Here is a 22,898-nt window from a genome sequence, read left to right as displayed (position 1 = left end):
CAGCCCTGCTCAGGAGCACACCCAAGGGACTGCCCTGTGCAATAGAGCAGGTAAGTATAACCTTTTTTATTAATATAAATAAACAAACAAGCCTTGAATATCAGCTTAATGTTTTCTTATTGCTGGTTAGATCGCTCCTATTTAGAGCTGCACCTGGCATTAATATGCAGCCACTCTGGCTGATATACAGCATGTTTTGTAAAATATGAATGCTACATTTCTGAACTGTTCATAGATGGAATGTCATTGATCTGTATACTGTGTAATTTAATTACTGTAACACCCTGTCTTTCTGTATGTATGATGCAAGCCCATACAACCTAAGAAAAAGAGACAAAAGTGATACAAACCTACCTGGCAATAGCCCACACTGCTATTATGGTGGCCATAAGCCACTAAAACATTATGTAGCATTGGCTGCAAACATTGGCTTGAATCTTTACGGAACTTCACATTATCAGGAAATGTTCTGTTCAGATCTGGAAGAAAAGACATTAAATTGGCATTTTGCTTTAGCGGTTAAATTTCAGTATGCCTCCTTACATCAGGTGTCCCTATCAGAGTGTTCTAGTCAAAGTGCCCCCCTACATCACTGTCCACATCAGAGTGCAGCCCTAACATCAAGTGTCCCACCACAGTAATCCCATACCTTTTTGGCATCAGGTAGGCAAAGGACAGAAGGAGAGGCAGAGCAAGCTGCTGGTATGGACAGAGGAAGTTCCACTTCTGTCTGTTATGCTGGGGGGGGCAGGGCACGCACAACATTTTTGGTTGCTGGGGAATGGCTGGCAGTCCGGATAGAACCATCACTTAAGTCCAGGTCTGGACAGCGGTCTGCAGTTTAGGGATGCCTGCTAGATTATATAGCTCTGAAAGCTTTGAGTTGTTATTCACATTGACATTGCACATCATGTTCCTGTGGCCTTAGCTTTTCCTGCTTTTTAGTAAATCTCCTTTACGGTAAAATAGAACATAGCATTCAGAGGCAGTCTAGTCTGGCTTGTGATCAAAGCACCACAAACATCACTTGTTATAGTCTTTTTATCCAACAGTAATTGCTTAGTTTTCTAAACATACAGTGCCTTGAAAAAATATTCGTACCCCTTGAAATTTTCCACATTTTGTCATGTTACTACCAAAAACTTAAAATGTATCATCTCCTGTGCTTGTTTTAAATAAAGAGAAAACTACTTTAAAACAAAAAAGTTACACAAGCATGTGTGAACCCACCAACCTACATGTTGGTTGAGATATGTTGTAACCTAGTAGTGATATTTTACAAACTACACATTTATATATTACCAAACTAAACATACTGTATTTTTAGTTTGGTAGTATGTAAATTGGTACTTTGCATATTAGCACAACTAGGTTCAAACATATCTCAGCCAACATGTAGGTTAGTGGTTTCAAACATGCTTGTGTAACTTTTGTTTAAAGTAGTTTTCTCTTTATTTAAAAACAAGCACAGGAGATGATCCTTGGAAAAAAAAATGTTTGAATTATTGCAGGATTCAGACTTTGTGATGTTCTTTAACCACTTGCCCTCCTGAGGATTTACCCCCCTTCCTGACCAGGCCATTTTTTGCGTTACGGCGCTGCATTACTTTAACAATTACGCGGTCATGAATACTGCACCCAAATGAGTTTTTTTTTGCGCTAAAAGCAAAAAAAGACCGACAGACAATTTTGAGGAAAAAAAAAATCAATATTTTGGATTTTTTGTTATTAAACATATCCAGTAAAAATATTTTTAAAAAAATCTAATTTCGTCATAAATTAAGGCCAAAATGTATTCTGCGACATGTCTGTGCTAAGAAGAAAAGTCACAACAATAAAATGATCAGTGCTAAAAGAAGCACTGACACTGTACTAATAGCACTGGGCAGGAAGGGGTTGTGAGGGGCGATCAAAGGGTTAACTGTGTGCTGGGAGTGTTTTTCTAGGGGGCGGGAGGTGTGTTCTTCACTGTAAGCACACTGATCAGGACGGCTGTACTGTGCAGAGCCATCCCGAGCAGTGGGCTTGAGCTGACAGGGAGGAAGACTGTTTGTAAACAAAACAATCTTCCTCCCCGTTGGAGCTGCTCGGTAATCACTGGCCTCCGGCGGGTAATTATCGGCCGGGACCCGGTGATTGACATTCGTGGCCGCAAATGCTGGCGGGGATAGGGAGCGCGCCCCCTACCTGGAAATGCAAAATATACATACATTTTTTTTTAAAAATTTTTAAACACACAAAGTTTGTAAACATACCGCAAATTTTACAATTCTCAAGTAATCTCAGGCTTGTTAAAAATTTATGACAAAAAAAAATTTATTAGACTGGAGAATTTTTTTTTTTTTTTTTTTTTTTTTTTTAAGAGTGGCTGCAGTTGGAAACCTCTCTTAATCAGGTTCTCTCATTTTAGGGAAAAAAAATTAACAATAATTCTTATTGGTCAATATTGTTATCAACTAATCTCATTTTCTCTTTTTCCCAGTTTCAAAAAAATCAAATGCTGTCAGGAGTAATATGTATATGGCTACAATTGCTGAAAGACCGTATTTTACAGAACAGCTTTAAAAAAAATATAAGATCCTAATTGTTCATTAGCAAGCAACACTAAAGCTGTAAAAAAGTAGGCAGACCACTCTCATGACATTACCTGTGATGACAGCATCCACAAGCTTTGCATTCTTCTTTCCTTCCACTAATACATTGTGATAGTATCCTGGGTTCTTCTCCAATCTGGCCTGTGCTCCACTTATTAACATCCACACGTGACAGCGATGTTCATTAGGAATGCCTTTCCTAATATATCGCTTTACTGAAACAACAAGGAAAGACTAAGGGGCTTTTCTAAAAATCACTGGTAAGAGCAAAATAAATATTACAGGTGTTAGTAATCCCCGTTGATCTTCTGTTTATGTAATATTGATGTATACAGAGCTCATCCTCAGGCTCCATGCACACGGGGCGTTTTAATAACGCTGGTAATGTTAGCTGTGTACAAGTCATGTAAAAAAAACTTTAGTTTTTCAGTGGTTTTTTTAGCTTTTTTATATAAGCGTTTAGTGGCATTTTGCCACGTTTTTTCGCATTTGTGTTTTTTTAGAGTTTTTTTTTTAACAAAAAAAAATATTTTTCAGTCAAAAGAACTTTCAAAAACGCTGGTTTGCCACGATATACCACATTTTTCAGCATAGAGTTTTTACAGCTAAAAAACTCCTCTAGAAACACACTACTCCTGGGTTTTTTTCCCAGCCAAAAAATGTTGATCAGTCTGTGTACATGGACACATAGGATAACATGCTCGTCAGTTTACTCGCTGTAGAAAAAAAAAAAAAACAAACACCATCAAAAGCCAAAACCAGCAGCTGTAAAAACATCCAGTGTGCATGAGGACTCAAAGGTAGCTAATAAGACAAATGAAAAACCAGATCCTTAGCTTTCTGTATCTTTCTTGTATCCTCTGGGACATGCAATCCATTTTCTAAATTTATAATCCACAGATTCTGATCACCCTATGCGCAGGCTGATTGTCTAAACATCTGGTCATACTTAGGTTTATTCAGGGATAGTCAAATTCCAATAGCAAATGTGCCTATTAAAACAGCAGCTGGTACCCAAACTTATATTCGCTATTCATATCTTTGTCAATGAAATAATGCATGTTCCCTAGCTTGTTATGTGGCCCAGAATCTACACTTACTGGCTCCAAAACATCATATGGATTTTTCCAGTTCTTGTATATCTTTAGCTGAATTGATTATCTGTTTCTCGCATTATTAAAATGAAACCTAAAAAGTATTAAGAGTTATAACAATACTCCAAAATTTAGGCAATTTTGTAGGCCCCATCCTTTTTAAAACAAATACATTACTGTGCACATGGATGGCACCTTTGAACTCCAGCATAGACTGTACATACAGAAACAGTAGCTTTTGGCTCAAACAGTTGGAGCCAAAACATGCTGGAATACGGTTTTTGGCCTCACCCCAATTTGTAGCTAACCCCCCATTTCACTACAACTAACCCTCCAATCAGTATTCCAACAGTAGAGCCCCAGTGGCTGGTACAGGCCCTTACTGCAATTTCAAGTAGCATATGATGTGCTTAGAGAAAATATGTGATAAGTAGATACATTTGCATGCATATCTTGCTGGTTCATGAAATTAAATAAGACTGATGCAATAGCAGTTTCAAAATGTTTTTTTATGTAGCAGACAAAGAACCCAGACAATTCCTTGTGTGTTTTGCTAATGAACAGTTAAAACAGATCTAAACCCACTGATTTAATCCCAAAACAGTTGAATTTAGGGCATGCTTTTAATGATAACGGTTACAGTTACTAGCATGTTTACAGTAATGGCCAAAAATATTGGCACCCCTACATTTCTGTCAGATCATGCATAATTTGCCCAGAAAATTGTTGCAATTATATAGGTTTAGGCATTCTCATGTTTATTTATTTCTTTTGTTTGTATTGGTATGACACAAAACAAACAAAAAGCCAAATCTGACACATTCCACACACAACCCCAAAAATGGGCTGGATAAAATTGGCACCCTCAATTTAATATTTGGTAGCACACCCCTTGGAAAAAATAACTGAAATCAATCACTTCCTGTAACGATCAATGAGTTTTACACCTCCTCTACTGGAATTTTGGACCACTCTTTCGCCAACTGCTGCAGGTCTCTCAGATTGCAAGGGTTCCTTGTCCCAACTGCTGTTTTGACATCTCTCCACAAGTGCTCTATGGCACTGGTCTCCAAACTGAGGCCCTTTGCTTGCTTTTATCTGGCCCTTGGGACACTCATTTACCGACACCAATAATGAGGCTCAGTTCCTCCCAATGACAGCAAGATGGGCCATAGTTCCTCTCAAGGACACAAACAATGGGGCCCAATAGCACTAATGATGGGGCACAATTCCTACCAATGACACCAATAATGGGGCACAATTCCATACAATGACACCAGTGATGAGGCACAATTCCTCCCAACGATATCAATGAAAAGGCACAATTCTTCAGAATGACAACGGGGCACAGTTACTCCCAATGACACCAACAACGGAGCCCAAAGATACCAATGATGAGGCACAATTCCTGCCAATGGAGCCAGTGATGAGGCACAGTTCCTCCCAATGACACCAACAATGGGGTCCAATTACACCAATGATGGGGCACAGTTGCTCCCAATGACACCAAGGATGGGGCATAGTTTACTCTGCTGGGACATTTTCTACTCCTGATGGTCACAGTGTGGCCCATCTAACATCTTTAGGACAGTAAACTGGCCCTTTGTTTAAAAAAAAAAAAAAAAAAAAAAAAAAAAAAAATGTGGAGACCCCTCTATGGGACTGAGATCTGGGCTCACTGCTGGCCAGTTCAGTACTCTCGTGTGCTTTTTCTTAAACCATTCCTGGGTGCTTCCTGACGAGTGCTTTGGGTCATTGTCCCACTGTAAGACCTATGACTCCTGACGGAGACCCAACATTCTGACACTGGGCCCTTCATTGCACCCCTTTGGTAGCCTTCAGGATTCATAATGCCATTCACACAGTCAACACATCCAGTGCCTGAAGCAGCATAGCAATCCTAAAACATCAGTGATCCTCCACAATGTATGACTGCAGGGACTGTATTTTCTTTACAGGCCTCATTGCTTTTCCTGAAAACAGTAGAATGATAAGCTGTCCACAGCACATTCTCCCAAAAGGGTTTTGGCAAACTCCAATCTGGCTTTTTTAGGTTTCTGTGTCAGCAGTGGGGTCCTCCTAGGTCTCCTACAATATCATCCCATTTTTATTAAGATGACGAAGTATAGTGCAAGCTGACACAGTTGTACTCTGTGCCTGAAGGTCAGCTTGAATTTGTCTGCAAGTTGATCAAGGTTCTTTAGCCATCATTCGAACAAGCCTTTGTTGCAATCTTTAATCAATTTTCTCTTTCACGTCTAGGGAGATTAGCTACACTGCCATGGGCAGTAAACGTCATGACAATGTTGTGCACAGTGGACACAGGAACATTAAGATCGCTGGAGATGGACTTGTAACTTTGAGATTGTCCATGCTTTTCCACAATTTTTGTCCTCAAATCCTCAGACACTTCTTTGCTGCGCTTTTCTTTTCCATGCTCCATGTGGCACACAGAGAACAACAACAGAAAGAGGGAGTAAATTTTTCACCATTTTAACTGGTTGCCAGTGTGATTTCTATATTGTCAGCACCTGTTAATGGATACAGCATCATTGCATTACAAATTACAGGAGCATCACAAACTTGGAATACAATCATTTCTTACAATCTTCAGAAGATGCCAATAAATTTTGTCCAGTCCATTTTTAGAGTTTTGCATGGAATGTGTCAGATTTGACTTTTCTCCACTTTTTTTGTGTCATACCAATACAAACAAAAGAAATAAACATGAGAATGCCTAAACATTTGTAATTACAACAATTTTCTGGGTGAAGTAGTGCATTGTCTGACAAAATGCAGGGGTGCTAATATTTTTGGCCATGACTGTATGTCAGCTCTCACTTAAACTGTCAAGCCATCGAATGGCTGGTTTCATAGCTGATCACATGTGAAGCACCCATGGCAACTGCAGATCAAGCTGAGGCCAAGATGGCAGCTTTCTTGGCTGTAAGATAGGAAAATTTAGTTCTGCTTAAAAACTGCTATGCATTTTAAATTATGGTTTTCTCTTCAACTGACAAATCTTCAAAGTTTAAGGTGAACCACTGGTAAAGGTGGGAATTATCTATATAATAAAAAAAAAAAAAAACACACAAAAACAAAACAAAACACAAATTGCTTTTAATAGCAAGTACCCCAACTGCAACTGTAGCAGCTTCCACAATCTTACTGTAGCCCTGCCTACTTCTTCCCATTTCGACTGATTAGTAAGACTTCCCTTCACAGAGCTGGGTCAATAGTTTTTTTTCCCATGAGGCAGGCCTGAACAGCAACCACGGGAGCTGTACATTACAATACAACCTCCATTTTGGGTTGCCCAAACACTCTACAGGGGAACAAAGGCGACATACAGATGCCAATTATTCAGGGTAAGTAAAGCTTTAAAACTTTTGTTGGCATTTAAGCTAAACTGACAACACTTTAAACATTAAATATATCTTTTTTTATAGTATATATATATATATATATATATATATATATATATTTTTTTTTTATATTTTTTTTATTTATTTATTTTTTAATTTGTTAAATACTTTGAATAGCTTTTTCTGCAGAACTCAATCATTTTGTGGAACAAAAAACAAAAACATATTTCCGTCTATCTCCCTTCTCTCTGCTCCAATTTTTCAGGCGCACAGCTGCCATCACCCCTTTGTATAGTTTCCAACACCTCCATGTTTAGTGCCCTTGTTCTGCTAGCCGAGCCTCTAATAATGTATGTACAGAGAACAGGCATGTGTAACAGCAGCACAGACAGAGCTCTGGTGTGAGTGGGCATGTGTTGATTCCTGCAATACCATGCCCCTTGCTCCTGCATTCCTTGCAAGGTGTGCCCCCCTACCCCTGCATTCCTGTGACCACAAATGTTTCCAGAAAGCACAGGGAATGGGGGGAAAGTGCTGTCATTCAAAATATCCACCTCCTTTGTAGAATGTCGTCTGGAATGAGGCACAAGCTGTCACCCTCTGGACCTCAGCTTGAACAGTACAAAGAAGCACCCCCTGACGAAGTCACCTGGTGTGTGACGATATGCGTGGGGAGGAATAGGGTGACATCGGCGCTCCAACGCTGATCTGACAGGCAGCATTTTGCTTTCCTTTGATTGTTTTGGCCGTTGCTTTTTATGCATTTTGACATTTTTACCATGATACCTCTTGAGAAGAGATTAAGGGGGATATGATCAACATGTATAAATACATCAGTGGTTCATATAGTGAACTCAGTGTAGAGTTATTCACCCTGAGGTCATCACAGAGGACAAGGGGGAACTCTTTACATCTGGAGGAAAAGAAATTTAATCTCCAAACACAGAAAGGTTTCTTCACAGTGAGAGCTGTGAAATTGTGGAATAGACTCCCTCAAGAGTTGGTTCTGGGCAGCTCAGTGGATTGCTAAAAAAAAAATAAATAAAAAAAAATAAATAAATAAAAAAGGCCTGGATTCTCTTAGATACACAGAATATAACTGGATACTAACATTTATAGGTAAAGTTGATCCAGGGAATATCTGATTGCCTCTCGAGGAATCAGGAAGGATTTTTTTTTCCCTGTAGGAGCAAATTGGTTCATGCTTTGCTGGTTTTTTTTGCCTTCCTCTGGATCAACTGTGGGTATAGGATTATAACTTCTTTTTAATAGTTGAACTGGATGGACTTTTGTCTTTTTTCAGCCAGACTAACTATGTAACTATGAGAGTTCATATGCCTTAATAAATTATATGCCTTTTAAAGAAGCATACTGCACTATGGTCTTTATTTTTGTCGAGCTTTATCCACAGAGCTGGCTGTACTGAAATCAGGTGCTATATGTGAATATCCAGTGGTGATTCATAAGGGGAAGATTGTCCACAGAGGAGCAAGTTATACGTTACCCCCACTCATAAGGGAGATGCTTTTCTGACCTCTGTTCACATACAGGTCCATGTGAGAAGGTGAGAGTCCACCTTGAAGTTTTTGTTCACTGTGGTGATTCACGTGTATTGAAGATTTACAGCACTGGGATTTTGGGTGCAATCACCAGCAGGAAGATATTTTACCAACTTGGATTATTTAAAGAAATCCGATTTATTATTTATGTTTCATCATCTTTTGGGACTATTAATCACGTTCTTGTCAGTATATAAAATATCACTTAAGGTTGGACTCTAGATGAAAATACCAAATAATGCATGTATGTATTCATTACAAATCACTGGGTGCCCATTCAAGGAATACTATTTTGCCTTAAGGCAGCCCATTTATTTGGAAAGGGTTGGCAGCACACCTCAACAAAAATCGTATATGTACCTTTTTATTAACGCAGTATACTACAACACACGGTAAGCATGTTGTGATTGCTGCATTGCCCGCTACCATTATAGAGCATTGGATGGCAGCCAAAATGAAACTGCAATGCGACCATAACTTGCCAGTGCAAATGGGCCCATGGTGTTGCAATTTAAATCACCTATATTAAGTATTGAAATTTAATTTGGGATCAGCTTCTTGCAATCCCTTATACAGAAGAGCTAAGACTGGGTGGTGGTGGGAGCACAATGAGCCAATCAGATGTGCTGCAGTGCTCACGTGCGAATATGGAACATGCTTACCCAAAAAAAGAGCAGTGACAGAGAGCTCCTTAAACTGCTGCTTTTCCCTTCTCTGTCCAGTTACATGCTGCGGAAGGGACTAGATCTAGGTATATTACTCAAAGCAGAACTTAACCCAAAAGGGGAAGTTCCATTTGTTTGCATTCCCCCTTCTCTTTATGGATTGTGACTTTCTTTGGAGGTGGGGGGGGGGGGGGGGCAGCGGATACCTGGTTTTGACAGGTACATGCTCCCACTTCTCATCGGATTGCTGGGGCGATCTGAGCGCAAGTTCGCCCCTCCCTCGCCCGCAGCTTTCTGGGAGACATCACAGGTCCCAGAAGACTGTGGGGCCATTCACAAAGCACAGCACGGCTCGGGCATGCGCAGTGAGAAACCGACTGAAGCCGCAAGGCTTCACTTACCTAAGGTGCCAGCACTAGGGACCCAAAGCTGATTGAAGAATAGCCTCGTGTGAGGACAGCCCTGGATCCCTGGACAGGTAAGTGTCCTTGTATTAAAAAAGTCAGCAGCTACAGTATTTATAGCTGCTGACTTTAATTTATTTTTTGGGTGGGGGGGGGACTGGGGTTCCAGAAACATTGGGCCTCCATTTTGGCTGTGCTGTCTGATGGGTCTGTGTTAGCCACAGGGCCGAAAGATAGAAATATAAATCCAATGGCAAATATAAGAACTATCATATGTACTGCCAACAGTAAATTTAGCTGTTTGACTGAAGTTTGGGGTTTAAGACTTCAGAAGCTTCCCAGTTAACTAGAAATGGCTGGTAGAGATGCACTCCAGGCTAAAAAGTGAAGTTGCTTTCCCAAGGTCATTATAGCTGCTGGAGTGCTTCTACCCTTGTCACTCACAGGTAACTGTAGAATCAGTAGTCTGTAACACTGACCTCATAAGCACTAAAATCAGCACCACTGAACCCCCCGACGTATTATACAAACATGGATAAAGGTTATTGAACTATGCTATAAATGTTCTGTTCACCTATCAAGCATCTCCACCTAACACATGCATTTATTGCTACAGCTTCTAAGGGTTGTTTTGATTGGCACCCCATTGCCCGTGTGAATGTAGTTGCAGCACCCTCCTAGCTTAGAGCAGGCTGCTAGGAAATTTAGTTTAGCTCCACTGTTATCAAAGAAACAGGGGTGGATTGTTTAGGGCTGCTCAGTGTTTCACAGGCTGCTGTTCTGTTACTACCAGCTGTCTTCTAGACACTTCTAGAACACAGTGTGAGCAATGACAAAGTCTGCAGCCTGAATAATTATGGGACTCCAGCCAATTCCTGGGGAAGCATGCTCAGAAAGTGGTGAGAGCCTGTAAATTATCTGAGGCCTGAGCAGGAGGTGCAGTTTTCCTGGGTCCAGTTCTGCTGGAGGAGACCCCCTGATCAGGGGCTCTGTCCCCTGGGGCAGAAGTCTTGGAGGAAGCCAGCCAGAAGACACAGTGGTCCCAGCTAAGCTTAGCTGGGGGGCCTATTTGCAAGTTCAAGTCTAAGGATCAAGTTGGGCCAGGAGAAGCTCACGGGAAAGAGCAGGGAGGAAGTTGTGAGAGAAAGCCCAAGCTGTCTGGTGGCGGTGAGAGTCTTCATCACCCTCACTAAAAAAAAGAGCCTGGTGGATATTGGCAGGAGGCAACTGATGATTTTGTGGCTAAGTGAATACAAGGTCCCAGAGCTGAAGAGTTGTGACAGTGTGTAGCTTTGAAATTCTGGAAAGAGTACAGGTCACAGTCAGCCTAGAGATCCAGTGTGACTTTTCTTTGCGCAGCCAGAAGTGTATGGACTGCAGCCAGAAGTGAAGCGGTCCTCAAGTTGTACAGATTTACTGTTCGAGTATCCCATGCTCCCTTTCCAAGTTAATTGGTGGGGATGGAAGTGACAGAGCAGAATCCCATCAAATGACCTACTTGTTCTTCCAGTTCTGACCTGCACAAACCATATTAATAGTCTGCTAATGCTGAAATGACAATGACAAAATGAGGTGCGGAAAGGAAAGCCATTATATCTTTATCTGGAACAGGCTAAACAGACGAACACTTGGAACAATGCAAATGTCACATGATGCATGGGCGCAGTCTACTGCTGCTAAGCCTGTCTTTCTGGCTGCCAGGTCATTTCAGCATGGTTTCTCAGGTGGAGCAATGGGGAGGTTTTCTAATGGATTAATTATCCCCCCAGAAAGTAGTCAGCCAGCAGAGTCTACATGCACTGCAATATGTGATGACCATCTGATCCAAGCAAAAAATAATAGCCATGAACTAAGATGACTGTGGTTGGCAGTACCCAGAGTCACCTTGCCCAGCGCTTAAATACCTTTTTTTCTACTTTGAATATAGTTAGATAAAAGTTAAAACATAATCTGTACTGCAATCCGTGTGCCACTGGAGAAATATTTCTTCACTTCCTGTCCTGTAGACACAACCTTCTATTCCTGTTTTGCTGATAACTTAAAATTTGGGATTTTCCTTCACTTTCAGTACCAATGACAAAGTTCACTAGAACAAACACAGAGAAGGGGAGACACCCCATGAGGATAAAAAGGCAGCAATAAAAAAAGGTTCTAACCCCGCAAAACTCTATTGAGAGAAAAAAAAAAAATATTAATGAATGTTGGTATTAGACACATTTTAGAAAACTAACGTAAACATACAGAATTTAAGGCTTGCTCATCAGGCAGTCAGGCAAAGCAGAGATAATCGTTCTGTAGGGTGGACAATTTCATAACTTGCACCTATCCCAGAAATATTAAGATAGCCTAAGTGCAGTGTCAGCTGTCAGAGTATCAACATTGCATTATTCCTGTTCATTGATATTAAAAAATACCTTTCATGCTCTTCTCAACAGCTGCAGAAGTCTGCAAAAGTTTTGACCATTTTATAGCTCTTCTGGTGAGAACTACCAAGTATCTGGAATGAAAGTCTTCATAAAATGTATAATCAAATCCTTCAGGCCTTTCAAATCCATAGGCATCGATTCTATGAACATAAGAGACAGCAAAATAAGACTCACGCAAACATGCTTTAGCAATAATAACAGACCATAAGCCAGTGCTGTAGGTTTGTGTCTTCAATGGAAACCTGTACTAATATGGCTGCTAAAAATGCTAACTGCTTGGTTTTAATATCTACTGGTAACTGATTGATAGCAAGAATGCAAGTGAAATAAGTCAGAACTCAAGATCTGCATACTTGTTAGGTGTCTGCCAGGTAAATTGAAGATGGGATTCGCATGTCACAGGGACTTTCCAATAAAGGTTGATCAGATTGCTACATACATAAAAAAAATTCAGCCTTCATTCCTCTCATTCTAGTCTTGACTCTCAAAGTGAACCTATAGCCAAGCTATGGACATTTAAAGATCTACAAGGGCAGCACAGTGGCTAAATGGTTAGCACTGCCACCTGGCAGCACTAGGGTCGTTGGTTCGAATCCCAACCACGGTACTACCTGCCTAGAGTTTGCATGTTCTCCCTGTGCCTGCGTGGGTTTCCTCCAGGTACTCTGGTTTCCTCCCACACTCCAAAGACATGCTGGTAGGTGCATTGGATCCTGTCTAAATTGGCCCTAGTATGTGTACGTATGAATGTGAGTTAGGGACCTTAGATTGTACACCCCTTGAGGGTTAGGGACTGATGTGAATGCACAATATATATGTAAAACGCTGCATAAATTGACGGCGCTATACAAGTACCTGAAATAAATAAAATCTACACATTTTTTATTCTGCTTTCACAGTGTCTCAGTTTTACATCTTATGCCTTTTGGTGTTTATGGTCTACTCCAACATATCAGGCATTGTTAGAGATTTAATTTGTTAGCATTTTTTTTTACCATTTGATTTCCTAGCTGGTGATTATGGGATTATGAAAACAAACAATGAAAAATTAGAGGAAAAAAAAAAAAACAGAATTTTCTTGCAATTTTTCCCAACGTTTGCATAATTTTAGCATTCCTGAATATTTACCTCAAAATAGAACTGTAAAAATCTGCTGATTAAAATGATGTCACATAAGTGCAATTTTTATACAGGTATTTGAAAAGCCACATTGTGGCTCCTAAATAAGTGAATAAATTAAACAATAATGGATGTTACCTGCTCTAAGCCAGCAAAAGTTAACAGCTGCCACTAAAAAGTGAAATGCACTTAATGTGAATAGGTAGGCGCTGCAATGATTATATAAACACAAATTAAAAATAAAGTGAAATAGTAATAGTAGTCCTGAACAAAATATGATGAATAGCAAACATAATATATTATGGTGACAGTCCCATAAAGGTGTAGTCCCGTAGACCAAAAATATGCTTTTTCACAACGTGCAGACAATAAGTGATTTTCTCACCAGAAAAAAATTGACTCCTGTTAAGGTAGTCTAATATCTCTTTGTTATAAGTATTGACGACCAGCAACAGGCTCTCCTGGATCAGACCTCCCACTCTCCTCAAATAGGTCACAGGTACAAAATGTTACAAAGATGCATCCGTGTTTTAAATGTCACAACCTGCAGATTATTCACCTGAGCTTCTGACGCCTTTAATGATAATTCAATTGCAACAAGTCAAAGATCTCTTTGACTTGTAATTGAATAGGTCACGGGTACAAAATGTCACACAGATGCATCTTTGTAACATTTTGTACCTGTGACCTATTTGAAGAGACCGGAAGGTCTGATCCAGGAGAGCCTGTTGCTGGTTTTCAATACTTATGATAACAAAGCGATATTTGACCACCTTAACAGGGGTCATTTTTTTCCGGTGAGTGAGAATTTCACTCATTGTCTGCACGTGGTGAAAAAGCAAATTTTTGGTCTATGGGACTACACCTTTATGGGACTTTCACCACGTGCAGACAATGAGTAAAATTCTCACTCACCGGAAAAAATTGACCCCTGTTAAGGTGGTCAAATATCGCTTTGTTATCATAAGTATTGAAAACCAGCAACAGGCTCTCCTGGATCAGACCTTCCGGTCTCTTCAAATAGGTCAGAGGTACAAAATGTTACAAAGATGCATCTGTGTGACATTTTGTACCCGTGACCTATTCAATTACAAGTCAAAGAGATCTTTGACTTGTTGCAATTGAATTATCATTAAAGGCGTCAGAAGCTCAGGTGAATAATCTGCAGGTTGAGACATTTAAAACACGGATGCATCTTTGTAACATTTTGTACCTGTGACCTATTTGAGGAGAGTGGGAGGTCTGATCCAGGAGAGCCTGTTGCTGGTCGTCAATACTTATGATAACAAAGGGATATTAGACTACCTTAACAGGGGTCAATTTTTTCTGGTGAGAAAATCACTTATTGTCTGCACGTTGTGAAAGAGCATATTTTTGGTCTACGGGACTACACCTTTATGGGACTGTCACACTAATATATTATGTTCACTATTCATATTTTATTCAGGAATTCTATTTGTTTGAGGATATTGCTATTTCACTTTATTTTTCATTTGTGTTATATAATCATTGCAGCACCTACCTATTCACATATTCATCAGCAATTTTTATATAGCATTATGGGAAGAATAGCTGCTGTCCCCCTGCCATTTAAAATGGCACCTGGGACTCTAGTGGCTAACAAGCAGAAAATAAGCTTTAAAGTAGCCCTCACTGACCTCTGTAGCTGCAGCCAATTTAGAGTAATTAGTTCTCACACGAAGCACAAGTTATTCAAGTTGGTTACCTCACCCTTCTTAACCGCTTCAGTCCCAGCGCAGTTTATAACTGGTAGCACAGGCTTTTAAACACACTTGTGCCTGCTATAGTGCCAGGAGTGCATGTACACCTGTCAAGTTGAATGCTGACTTCCTGGTAGAAGTGACTCCCAATCGCTTACACAACCACTGGAACATGTCACTCGATAGAGAGGAGGGAGATCAACAACCATCTGTTTGCTGATCCTTCCTCTGGTGAATGAACCCAGAATAGATGTGTATTATGTCACGTCTGAGTTCAGCTCAGTCATTCCCTGGAAGAGCTGGCTGGGGAAGCAGCAAGTACGATCTGTGCTTCAGTAGCTGCAGGATCAACCTATAAGTGCTTTCACATAGGGGGCTTTTCAGCCCTTTATGTGCCAGCAATAAAGTTAAAGCATAACTAAACCAAAAAATGCAATATATTGTAGCTACCAATCATTGGATGCAGTGGCTGCATTAGTTTTTTTACTTTTTTTCCCCCCTTATTTTCATCTGCTTATTAGGCCAATAACTTCTCCACTGTATCTTTGAAGGAGCAATGCAGCCACACTTGGATAGCAGCAATGTCAATCAGTGGAGAGTAGTGTTAGATGGACTAGTAGATTTAGGTGGACTTTACATAAAGGACTAACAAATAAAGCTGAACTCCAGCTAAACCTTGTTAAGCAGGTGGAGCAGCAATTTTTAGGGCAGTAGTGATGGTGGGGGGGGCAAGTAATAAAGGTTTTACATAAATGAATAAAATCTGACCATTGTAAGCACCCACGTCATTGGTAAATGGTTTGTCTCAAACTTAAAATGCCACCTCTACCAATCAGCTTGGTCTGATAAAGGGAGTTGAAAAACATCAAACATGCTGGCCATACCACCAGGTAATAAATTATGTAAAAGTTTTGATCTTGGCCAAAGTTACTTCAACTGTGAAGAGAGGAAAAAAAAAAAAAGGCTTGATATGTGTAAAATTAACTTTAGTTCATTGTCTACTAAAAATATTGTTGCTGTCATGAGACAATAAAAAATTGCAACTACCACCATTTTTCCTCCAGAGTCTCTGCTTTCAGAGAATATTACTGTATATGTTTGGAGGGTTTAAACTAATCTTCTGGCCTAAAACGTGCTTTTTAACATGTTCAAAATAATGAAAAAATTACTTCAGGATTAAGGTGGTTAATGCAGTGTGTTTAAATTACAGATTAGAAGGCTCAGAATTTACAGAATCACTAGGCGAGCTAAGGTGGCTTAAAAAAAATAACTTTAGAGTTTCTGCTGTATATTTTAAGACACATTACTCCACACTGCGTGCAGCTACAAGGCTTTAAACACTTTAAAGTGAGATATAATGGACTTTGGCTCTCTTACAGTAAAATCACGGAAGTGAGTACAACGCTCACATTTTGTAAATATTTTAATATATGTTTTCATGTGACAACACTGAAGAAATGACACTTTGCTACAATGTAAAGTAGTGAGTGTACAGCTTGTAAAACAGTGTAAATTTGCTGTCCCCTCAAAATAACAACACACAGCCATTAATGTCTAAACTGCTGGAAACAAAAGTGAGTGCACCCTTAACCATTTGCCGTCCAGCCGCTGTGTATAAAAACGGCAGGACGGTGGCACTCCAGGGCAGGGTTGCCGTTCATAAACTGCACCCACCATTATGGACTGTATGCAGAAAAAAAAAAAGAAAAAAAAAAAATATAAAAATAAAAATGTAAAAAAAAAAAAAAACATTTTTTAAAAATAATACATTTTTGGTTATAAACTAATTTGGGTTATTTTTTTTTTTTTTTTTACTAAAAAGATAACTGAATAAATTTTGGCCAATATTTATGATGAAATATTTTTTATTTGCAAAATTTTATTTTAAAAGAAAAACACTTTTTCTCAAAATTTTTGAACTTTCATTTCTATAGCAAAAAAATAAAAATCCCGGTGGTGAATAAATACCATTAAAATAAAGCTTTATCTGTCTCAAAAAAAAGTCATATGGGTACAGTGTTGCATGACCATGCAATTGTCATTCAAAGTGTGATGGCGCTGAAAGCTCAAAATTGGCCTGGACAGGAAAGGGGTAAAAGTGTCCTGACTAGAAGTGGTTAAGTGAAAATGTCCAAACTGGGCCTAATTAGCCATTTTCACTCCTGGATGTCATGTGACTCCTTAGTGTTGCAAGGCCTCAGGTGTGAATGGGGAGCAGGTGTGTTAAATTTGGTGTTATCGCTCTCACTCTCTCATACTGGTCACAGGAAGTTCAACACCTCATGGCAAAGACCTCTCTGAGGACCTGAAAAAAATAATTGTTGCTCTACATAAAGATGGCCTAGGCTATCCTGAAACTGAGCTGCAGCATGGTGGCCAAGACCATACAGCGGTTTAACAGGACAGGTTCCACTCAGAACAGGCCTCGCCATGGTCGACCAAAGAAGTTGAGTGCATGTGCTCAGCATCATATCCAGAGGTCGTCTTTGGGAAATAGACGTATGAGTGCTGCCAGCAGTGCTGCAGAGGTTGAAGGGGTGGGGGTCAGCCTGTCAGTGCTCAGACAAAACACCGCACACTGCATCAAATTGGTCTGCATGGCTGTCGTCTCAGAAGGAAGCCTCTTCTAAAGATGATGGACAAGAAAGCCCACAAACAGTTTGCTGAAGACAAGCAGACTAAGGACATGGATTCCTGGAACCATGTCCTGTGGTCTGATGAGACCAAGATAAACTTATTTGGTTCAGATGGTGTCAAGTGTGTGTGGCAGCAACCAGGTGAGGAGTACAAAGACAAGTGTGTCTTGCCCACAGTCAAGCATGGTGGTGGGAGTGTCATGGTCTGGGGCTGTATGAGTGCTGCCAGTACTGGTGAGCTACAGTTCATTGAGGGAACCATGAATGCCAACATGTACTGTGACATACTGAAGCAGAGCATGATCCCCTCCTTTTGGAGACTGGGCCACAGGGCAGAATTCCAACATGATAAACGACCCCAAGCACACCTCCAAGACGACCACTGCCTTGCTAAAGAAGCTGAGGGTAAAGGTGATGGACTGGCCAAGCATGTCTCCAGACCTAAACCCTATTGAGCATCTGTGGGGCATCCTCAAACAGAAGGTGGAAGAGCTCAAGTTCTCTAACATCCACCAGCTCCATGATGTCATCATGGAGGAGTGGAAGAGGACTCCAGTGGCAACCTGTGATGCTCTGGTGAACTCCATGCCCAAGAGGGTTAAGGCAGTGCTGGAAAATAATGGTGGCCACACAAAATATTGACACTTTGGGCCCAATTTGGACATTTTCACTTAGGGGTGTACTCACTTTTGTTGCCAGCAGTTTAGACATTAATGGCTGTGTGGTGAGTTATTTTGAGGAGACAGCAAATTTACACTGTTATACAAGCTGTACACTCACTACTTCACATTGTAGCAAAGTGTCATTTCTTCAGTGTTGTCACATGAAAAGATATTATAAAATATTTACAAAATGTGAGGAGTGTACTCACTTCTGTGAGATACTGTAAGTATATGTAAAACATCACTGACCCACCACCAAAACAGTCATGCTGAAAGATGTAACAGGCAGCATAACTTCTCCACGGCTTCTCCAGACCCTTTCACATCTGTAACATGTGCTCAGGGTGAACCTGCTCTCATCGGTAAAAAGCACGGGGCGCCAGTTGCAGACCTGCCAATTCCGGTGTTCAATGGCAAATGCCAATCGAGCTTTATGGTGCTGGGAATTAAGCACAGGACCCACTAGAGCAGCGGTTCTCAACCTGGGGGTCGAACGACCATTTCCCAGGGGTCGCCTAAGACCATCGGAAAACACATATTTCCGATGGTCTTAGGAACCGAGACACCGCTCCTGTCTCCGGCGATGTGTGGGCGGGATATGCTGCCCCTGTCACCGCCTCCTCGCCGCTGATTGGCCACCGGAACTGTAGCTCAGGAGAGGCACACAGGCGGCCAATCACCGGCGAGGAGGTGGAGCTTGGAGAGGAGGAGCCGAGCGGCAGCGCGCGGAGATGAAAGAAGATCGATGGAGCTGCAGGAGCGAGTGAAGAGAGAGGCCAGAGAAGGAAGACAGCTGACAGGTAAGTGCAAATTTTGCTGCTGCAGCCAGGTATGCAGGCTGTAGATGGGAGAGGGAGAGGGAGAGAGCGAGCCCAGGCTGGAGCAGGAGTCAGCAAGGTAAGTATCATTGGTGTCAGTGGGAGGGATAGTGCCCCATCATTTGTGTCACTAATACCAACGATGGGGCACTATTCCTCCCCCCACTGACACCAACGATGGGGCACTATTCCTCCCCCCACTGACACCAACGATGGGGCACTATTCCTCCCCCCACTGACACCAACGATGGGGCACTATTCCTCCCCCCACTGACACCAACGATGGGGCACTATTCCTCCCCCCTACTGACACCAACGATGGGGCACTATTCCTCCCCCCACTGACACCAACGATGGGGCACTATTCCTCCCCCCACTGACACCAACGATGGGGCACTATTCCTCCCCCCACTGACACCAACGATGGGGCACTATTCCTCCCTCCACTGACACCAACGATGGGGCACTATTCCTCCCCCCACTGACACCAACGATGGGGCACTATTCCTCCCCCCACTGACACCAACGATGGGGCACTATTCCTCCCCCCACTGACACCAACGATGGGGCACTATTCCTCCCCCCACTGACACCAACGATGGGGCACTATTCCTCCCCCCACTGACACCAACGATGGGGCACTATTCCTCCCACTGACACTAACGATGGGGCACTATTCCCCCCACTGATACCAATGATGGGGCACTATTCCCCCCACTGATACCAATGATGAGACGCTATTCCTCCCACTGACACCAATGATGGGACGCTATTCCTCCCACTGACACCAATGATGGGGCGCTATTCCTCCCACTGATACCAATGATGAGACGCTATTCCTCCCACTGACACCAATGATGGGACGCTATTCCTCCCACTGACACCAATGATGGGGCGCTATTCCTCCCACTGATACCAATGATGGGGCGCTATTCCTCCCACTGATACCAACGATGGGACACTATTCATCCCACTGACATCAGTGATGGGGCGCTAGTCCTCCCACTGCAAAATTACAGTTATGAAGTAGCAACGAAAATAATTTTATGGTTGGGGGTCACCACAACATGAGGAACTGTATTAAGGGGTCGCGGCGTTAGAAAGGTTGAGAACCACTGCACTAGAGGATGTCGGGCCCTCAGGCCACCCTCATTAAGTCTGTTTCTGATTGTTTGGTCAGAGGCATTCACACAAGTGGCCTGCTGGAGGTCATTTTGTAGGGCTCTGGTAGTGCTCATCCTTTTCCTCCTTGCACAAAGGAGCAGATACCGGTTCTGCTGATTGGTTAAGGACATTCTACGTCCCTGTCCAGCTCTCCTAGGGTAACTGCCTGTCTCCTGAAATCTCCTCCATGCTCTTGAGACTGTGCTGAGAGACACAGCAAACCTTCTGGCAATGGCATGTATTGATGTGCCATCCTGGAGGAGTTGGACTGCCTGTGCAACCTCTGTAGGGTCCAGGTAGCGCCTCATGCTACCAGTAGTGACACTGACCCTAGCCAAATCCAAAACTAGTGAAAAAAACAGTCAGAAAAGATGAGCAGGGGAAAAAAAAAAAAAAGTCAGTGGCTTACAACTGTAAAACCATTCCTGTTTTGGGGGTTGTCTCATTGTTGCCCTTCTAGTGCACCTGTTAATTTCATTAACACCAAAGCAGCTGAAACAACCCCTCTGCTACTTAATTGACCAGATCAATATCCCAGGAGTTTAAATTGACTCGATGCCACACACACACACACACACACACTTTTTTTTCAAATAAGCAAATACATGACGAAAGATGGGTTATCTATAGAGACAGCACAGAAAAAGCTGCTGTCCTTGAGGTCTGGTCCTTGTGACTGAATCCTCACACAGAGCCATTAGGAGGAAAAGCAAGCAAAGTAAAGAGCAGGAGCGTCTGACTCACTTCACTTCTTTAAACAGCCTCTCTTTACAACAAGAGTAAGGCCTGGTTCACATTATGACTGCGGTTGTGGACTGGTTGCAGGTGCAGGAATCACACCTGTTCCCGTACCTGCATCGCGTTTCTCTTGCGCAATGCAAGTGGGGAGCCATTCATTCATTCTGAATGGCACCCCCACGCATCTCATCCCGTAGCAATCGTGGGTGCAGAAACTGCATAGAAATATCATGGTCAAAAAGACCATGCGGTTTCCATGTGGATGAGTTTTGAAAAAAGGTGCATGCAGTTTTTCCTTGCGTGAAACACAGGCACAGCAGCCCATGCAAACGTGGGCCGCATGGCCCGCACTAGTGTAAACTGGGCCTAAAAGATTCATGAAAGCATGTGAATAGGACCCTAGAGCTCCATCTAGTGGCAACAAGAAAATAAAAAATGACCACATTTTCGTAAGCAATTATTTTAAGTTTACTATAGCTGAGTAAAATAAAATTAAAAAGTCAGGTAAACAAACAAAATATACAGCATAAAACACATACATTCCATTCAAAGGTACCTAGAGACATAAGCTAACAGCTGTCTGTTTTTGGTCAGAACACATGACAGTTTTATTTGTTTCAGTGACCCTTCATCCCACTGACTCTGTTGTCTGGGGAACAGTAAAGCTGGCCATACACTACTAGATTTTCGAACAAATGTTCTTGTGAACTTTCAACTGATAGTAAAAAAAAAAAAAAAAAAACTCTAAGTACATTTAATGACTTGATGAATGTCATTCAAAGTAATAAAAATTTTGTTTACTTTTGGCATTCAATTTTGGAACAAAGATTTTCCTGAATGAAAACTAAATACACTGTAAGAAACGTGTTTGTTCAAGTTTTCCCTGTTAAAAAACAAACCAGTTAATATCAACCTCACTGCTCTGGGACTAATCATTTACAACCCTAGACATCTGAAGTTCTATATAAAATACATTATACACTGTAGGGGCAAAGTCTAGGGAAGGTGATCTGAGAGCTGGGAAAACACATTCAGATCAGCCCAACAATCAGTATACTATGGACTTCTGATGAATAACAAACAAAATGTGTGACAAAGAAATGTTACAAGACACAAATACATGACGACATTTGCCTACCTAATTTGTCTCCAGTTCCTCATATCAATATGGCTTTGGTATGCAAACAAGTGAAAGCCATTGCTTCAAACTAGTACTGTATAATAACTGGCTTTACTCAATAGAGTTATAATCAGAAAGGCTGCCCTAACATTATACAATTTTCTTGTACGATTTTCCTTTAGATTTACCAAAACCATATAACATGAGGTAAGGCCTAAAAATATTTAATTTGTATGGAATTGTACTACATAGTAGAATGGAAATCTAAAGGAAATGGAATAAGAAAATTGCACAATTAAGGCCAGTTTAACACTAAGGGGTTGATTTACTAAAACTGGAGAGTGCAAAATCTGATGCAGCTCTGCATAGAAACCAATCAGCTTCCAGGTTTTATTGTCAAAGCTTAACTGAACAAGCTGAATTTAAAAACGGATTGGGTAGACCAGATTCTGAGTGCACCAGTTTTGGGAAATCTACTCCCTATAGTAACCAAGTTTCACAGCAGAAAAGAGACCAGGACAGAGTAAATTATGACAGGATACTTAACTGAATTTGCCCTTGTGATTAAAGCACAACTCCGGGCAAAAACTTCTTTACATGGCCTTGTTGCCAATTTCCTACCTTCACTGAATAAGTCACATCTTCTGGTTCACTCAGTAGTTGCTCTAAAATAGTCTATTCATTTTCAAATCAAACCGTTATCTTTGGTTTTCTGTTTATAAGGCCATTGGCTGCTCTGCCTCCTATTCCCACAGCCACTGGTCTTGGCACATCCCTTCTGTAGTTCTTTCTCCAGGAAGCAGCAATGTAATT

At 41.4% G+C, this 22,898-nt stretch overlaps 1 protein-coding gene across 3 annotated transcripts in view; it reads right to left on the bottom strand.

Annotated features, from left to right (window-relative positions):
* Positions 1 to 22,898, bottom strand: part of GRTP1 (growth hormone regulated TBC protein 1) — a 71,145-nt gene that overhangs the window by 39,898 nt on the left and 8,349 nt on the right. For all 3 annotated transcript variants that reach the window (XM_089693550.1, XM_089693552.1, XM_089693551.1), the window contains 3 exons: positions 12,096 to 12,247; positions 2,648 to 2,809; positions 355 to 479 (listed from right to left, as the gene is read on the bottom strand). In XM_089693550.1, the coding sequence (XP_089549676.1) occupies positions 355 to 479; positions 2,648 to 2,809; positions 12,096 to 12,247 (439 nt within the window). The remainder of the gene's footprint in view (positions 1 to 354; positions 480 to 2,647; positions 2,810 to 12,095; positions 12,248 to 22,898) is intronic.

Source organism: Staurois parvus, unplaced genomic scaffold, assembly GCF_062004578.1.
Source record: "Staurois parvus isolate SC_StPar_1 unplaced genomic scaffold, SC_StPar_1.0 ptg000634l, whole genome shotgun sequence".
Taxonomy (NCBI): Eukaryota; Metazoa; Chordata; class Amphibia; order Anura; family Ranidae; genus Staurois; species Staurois parvus.
The sequence above is the reverse complement of the archived record's forward strand: the minus strand, read 5'-3'. Positions and strand labels throughout refer to the sequence as shown.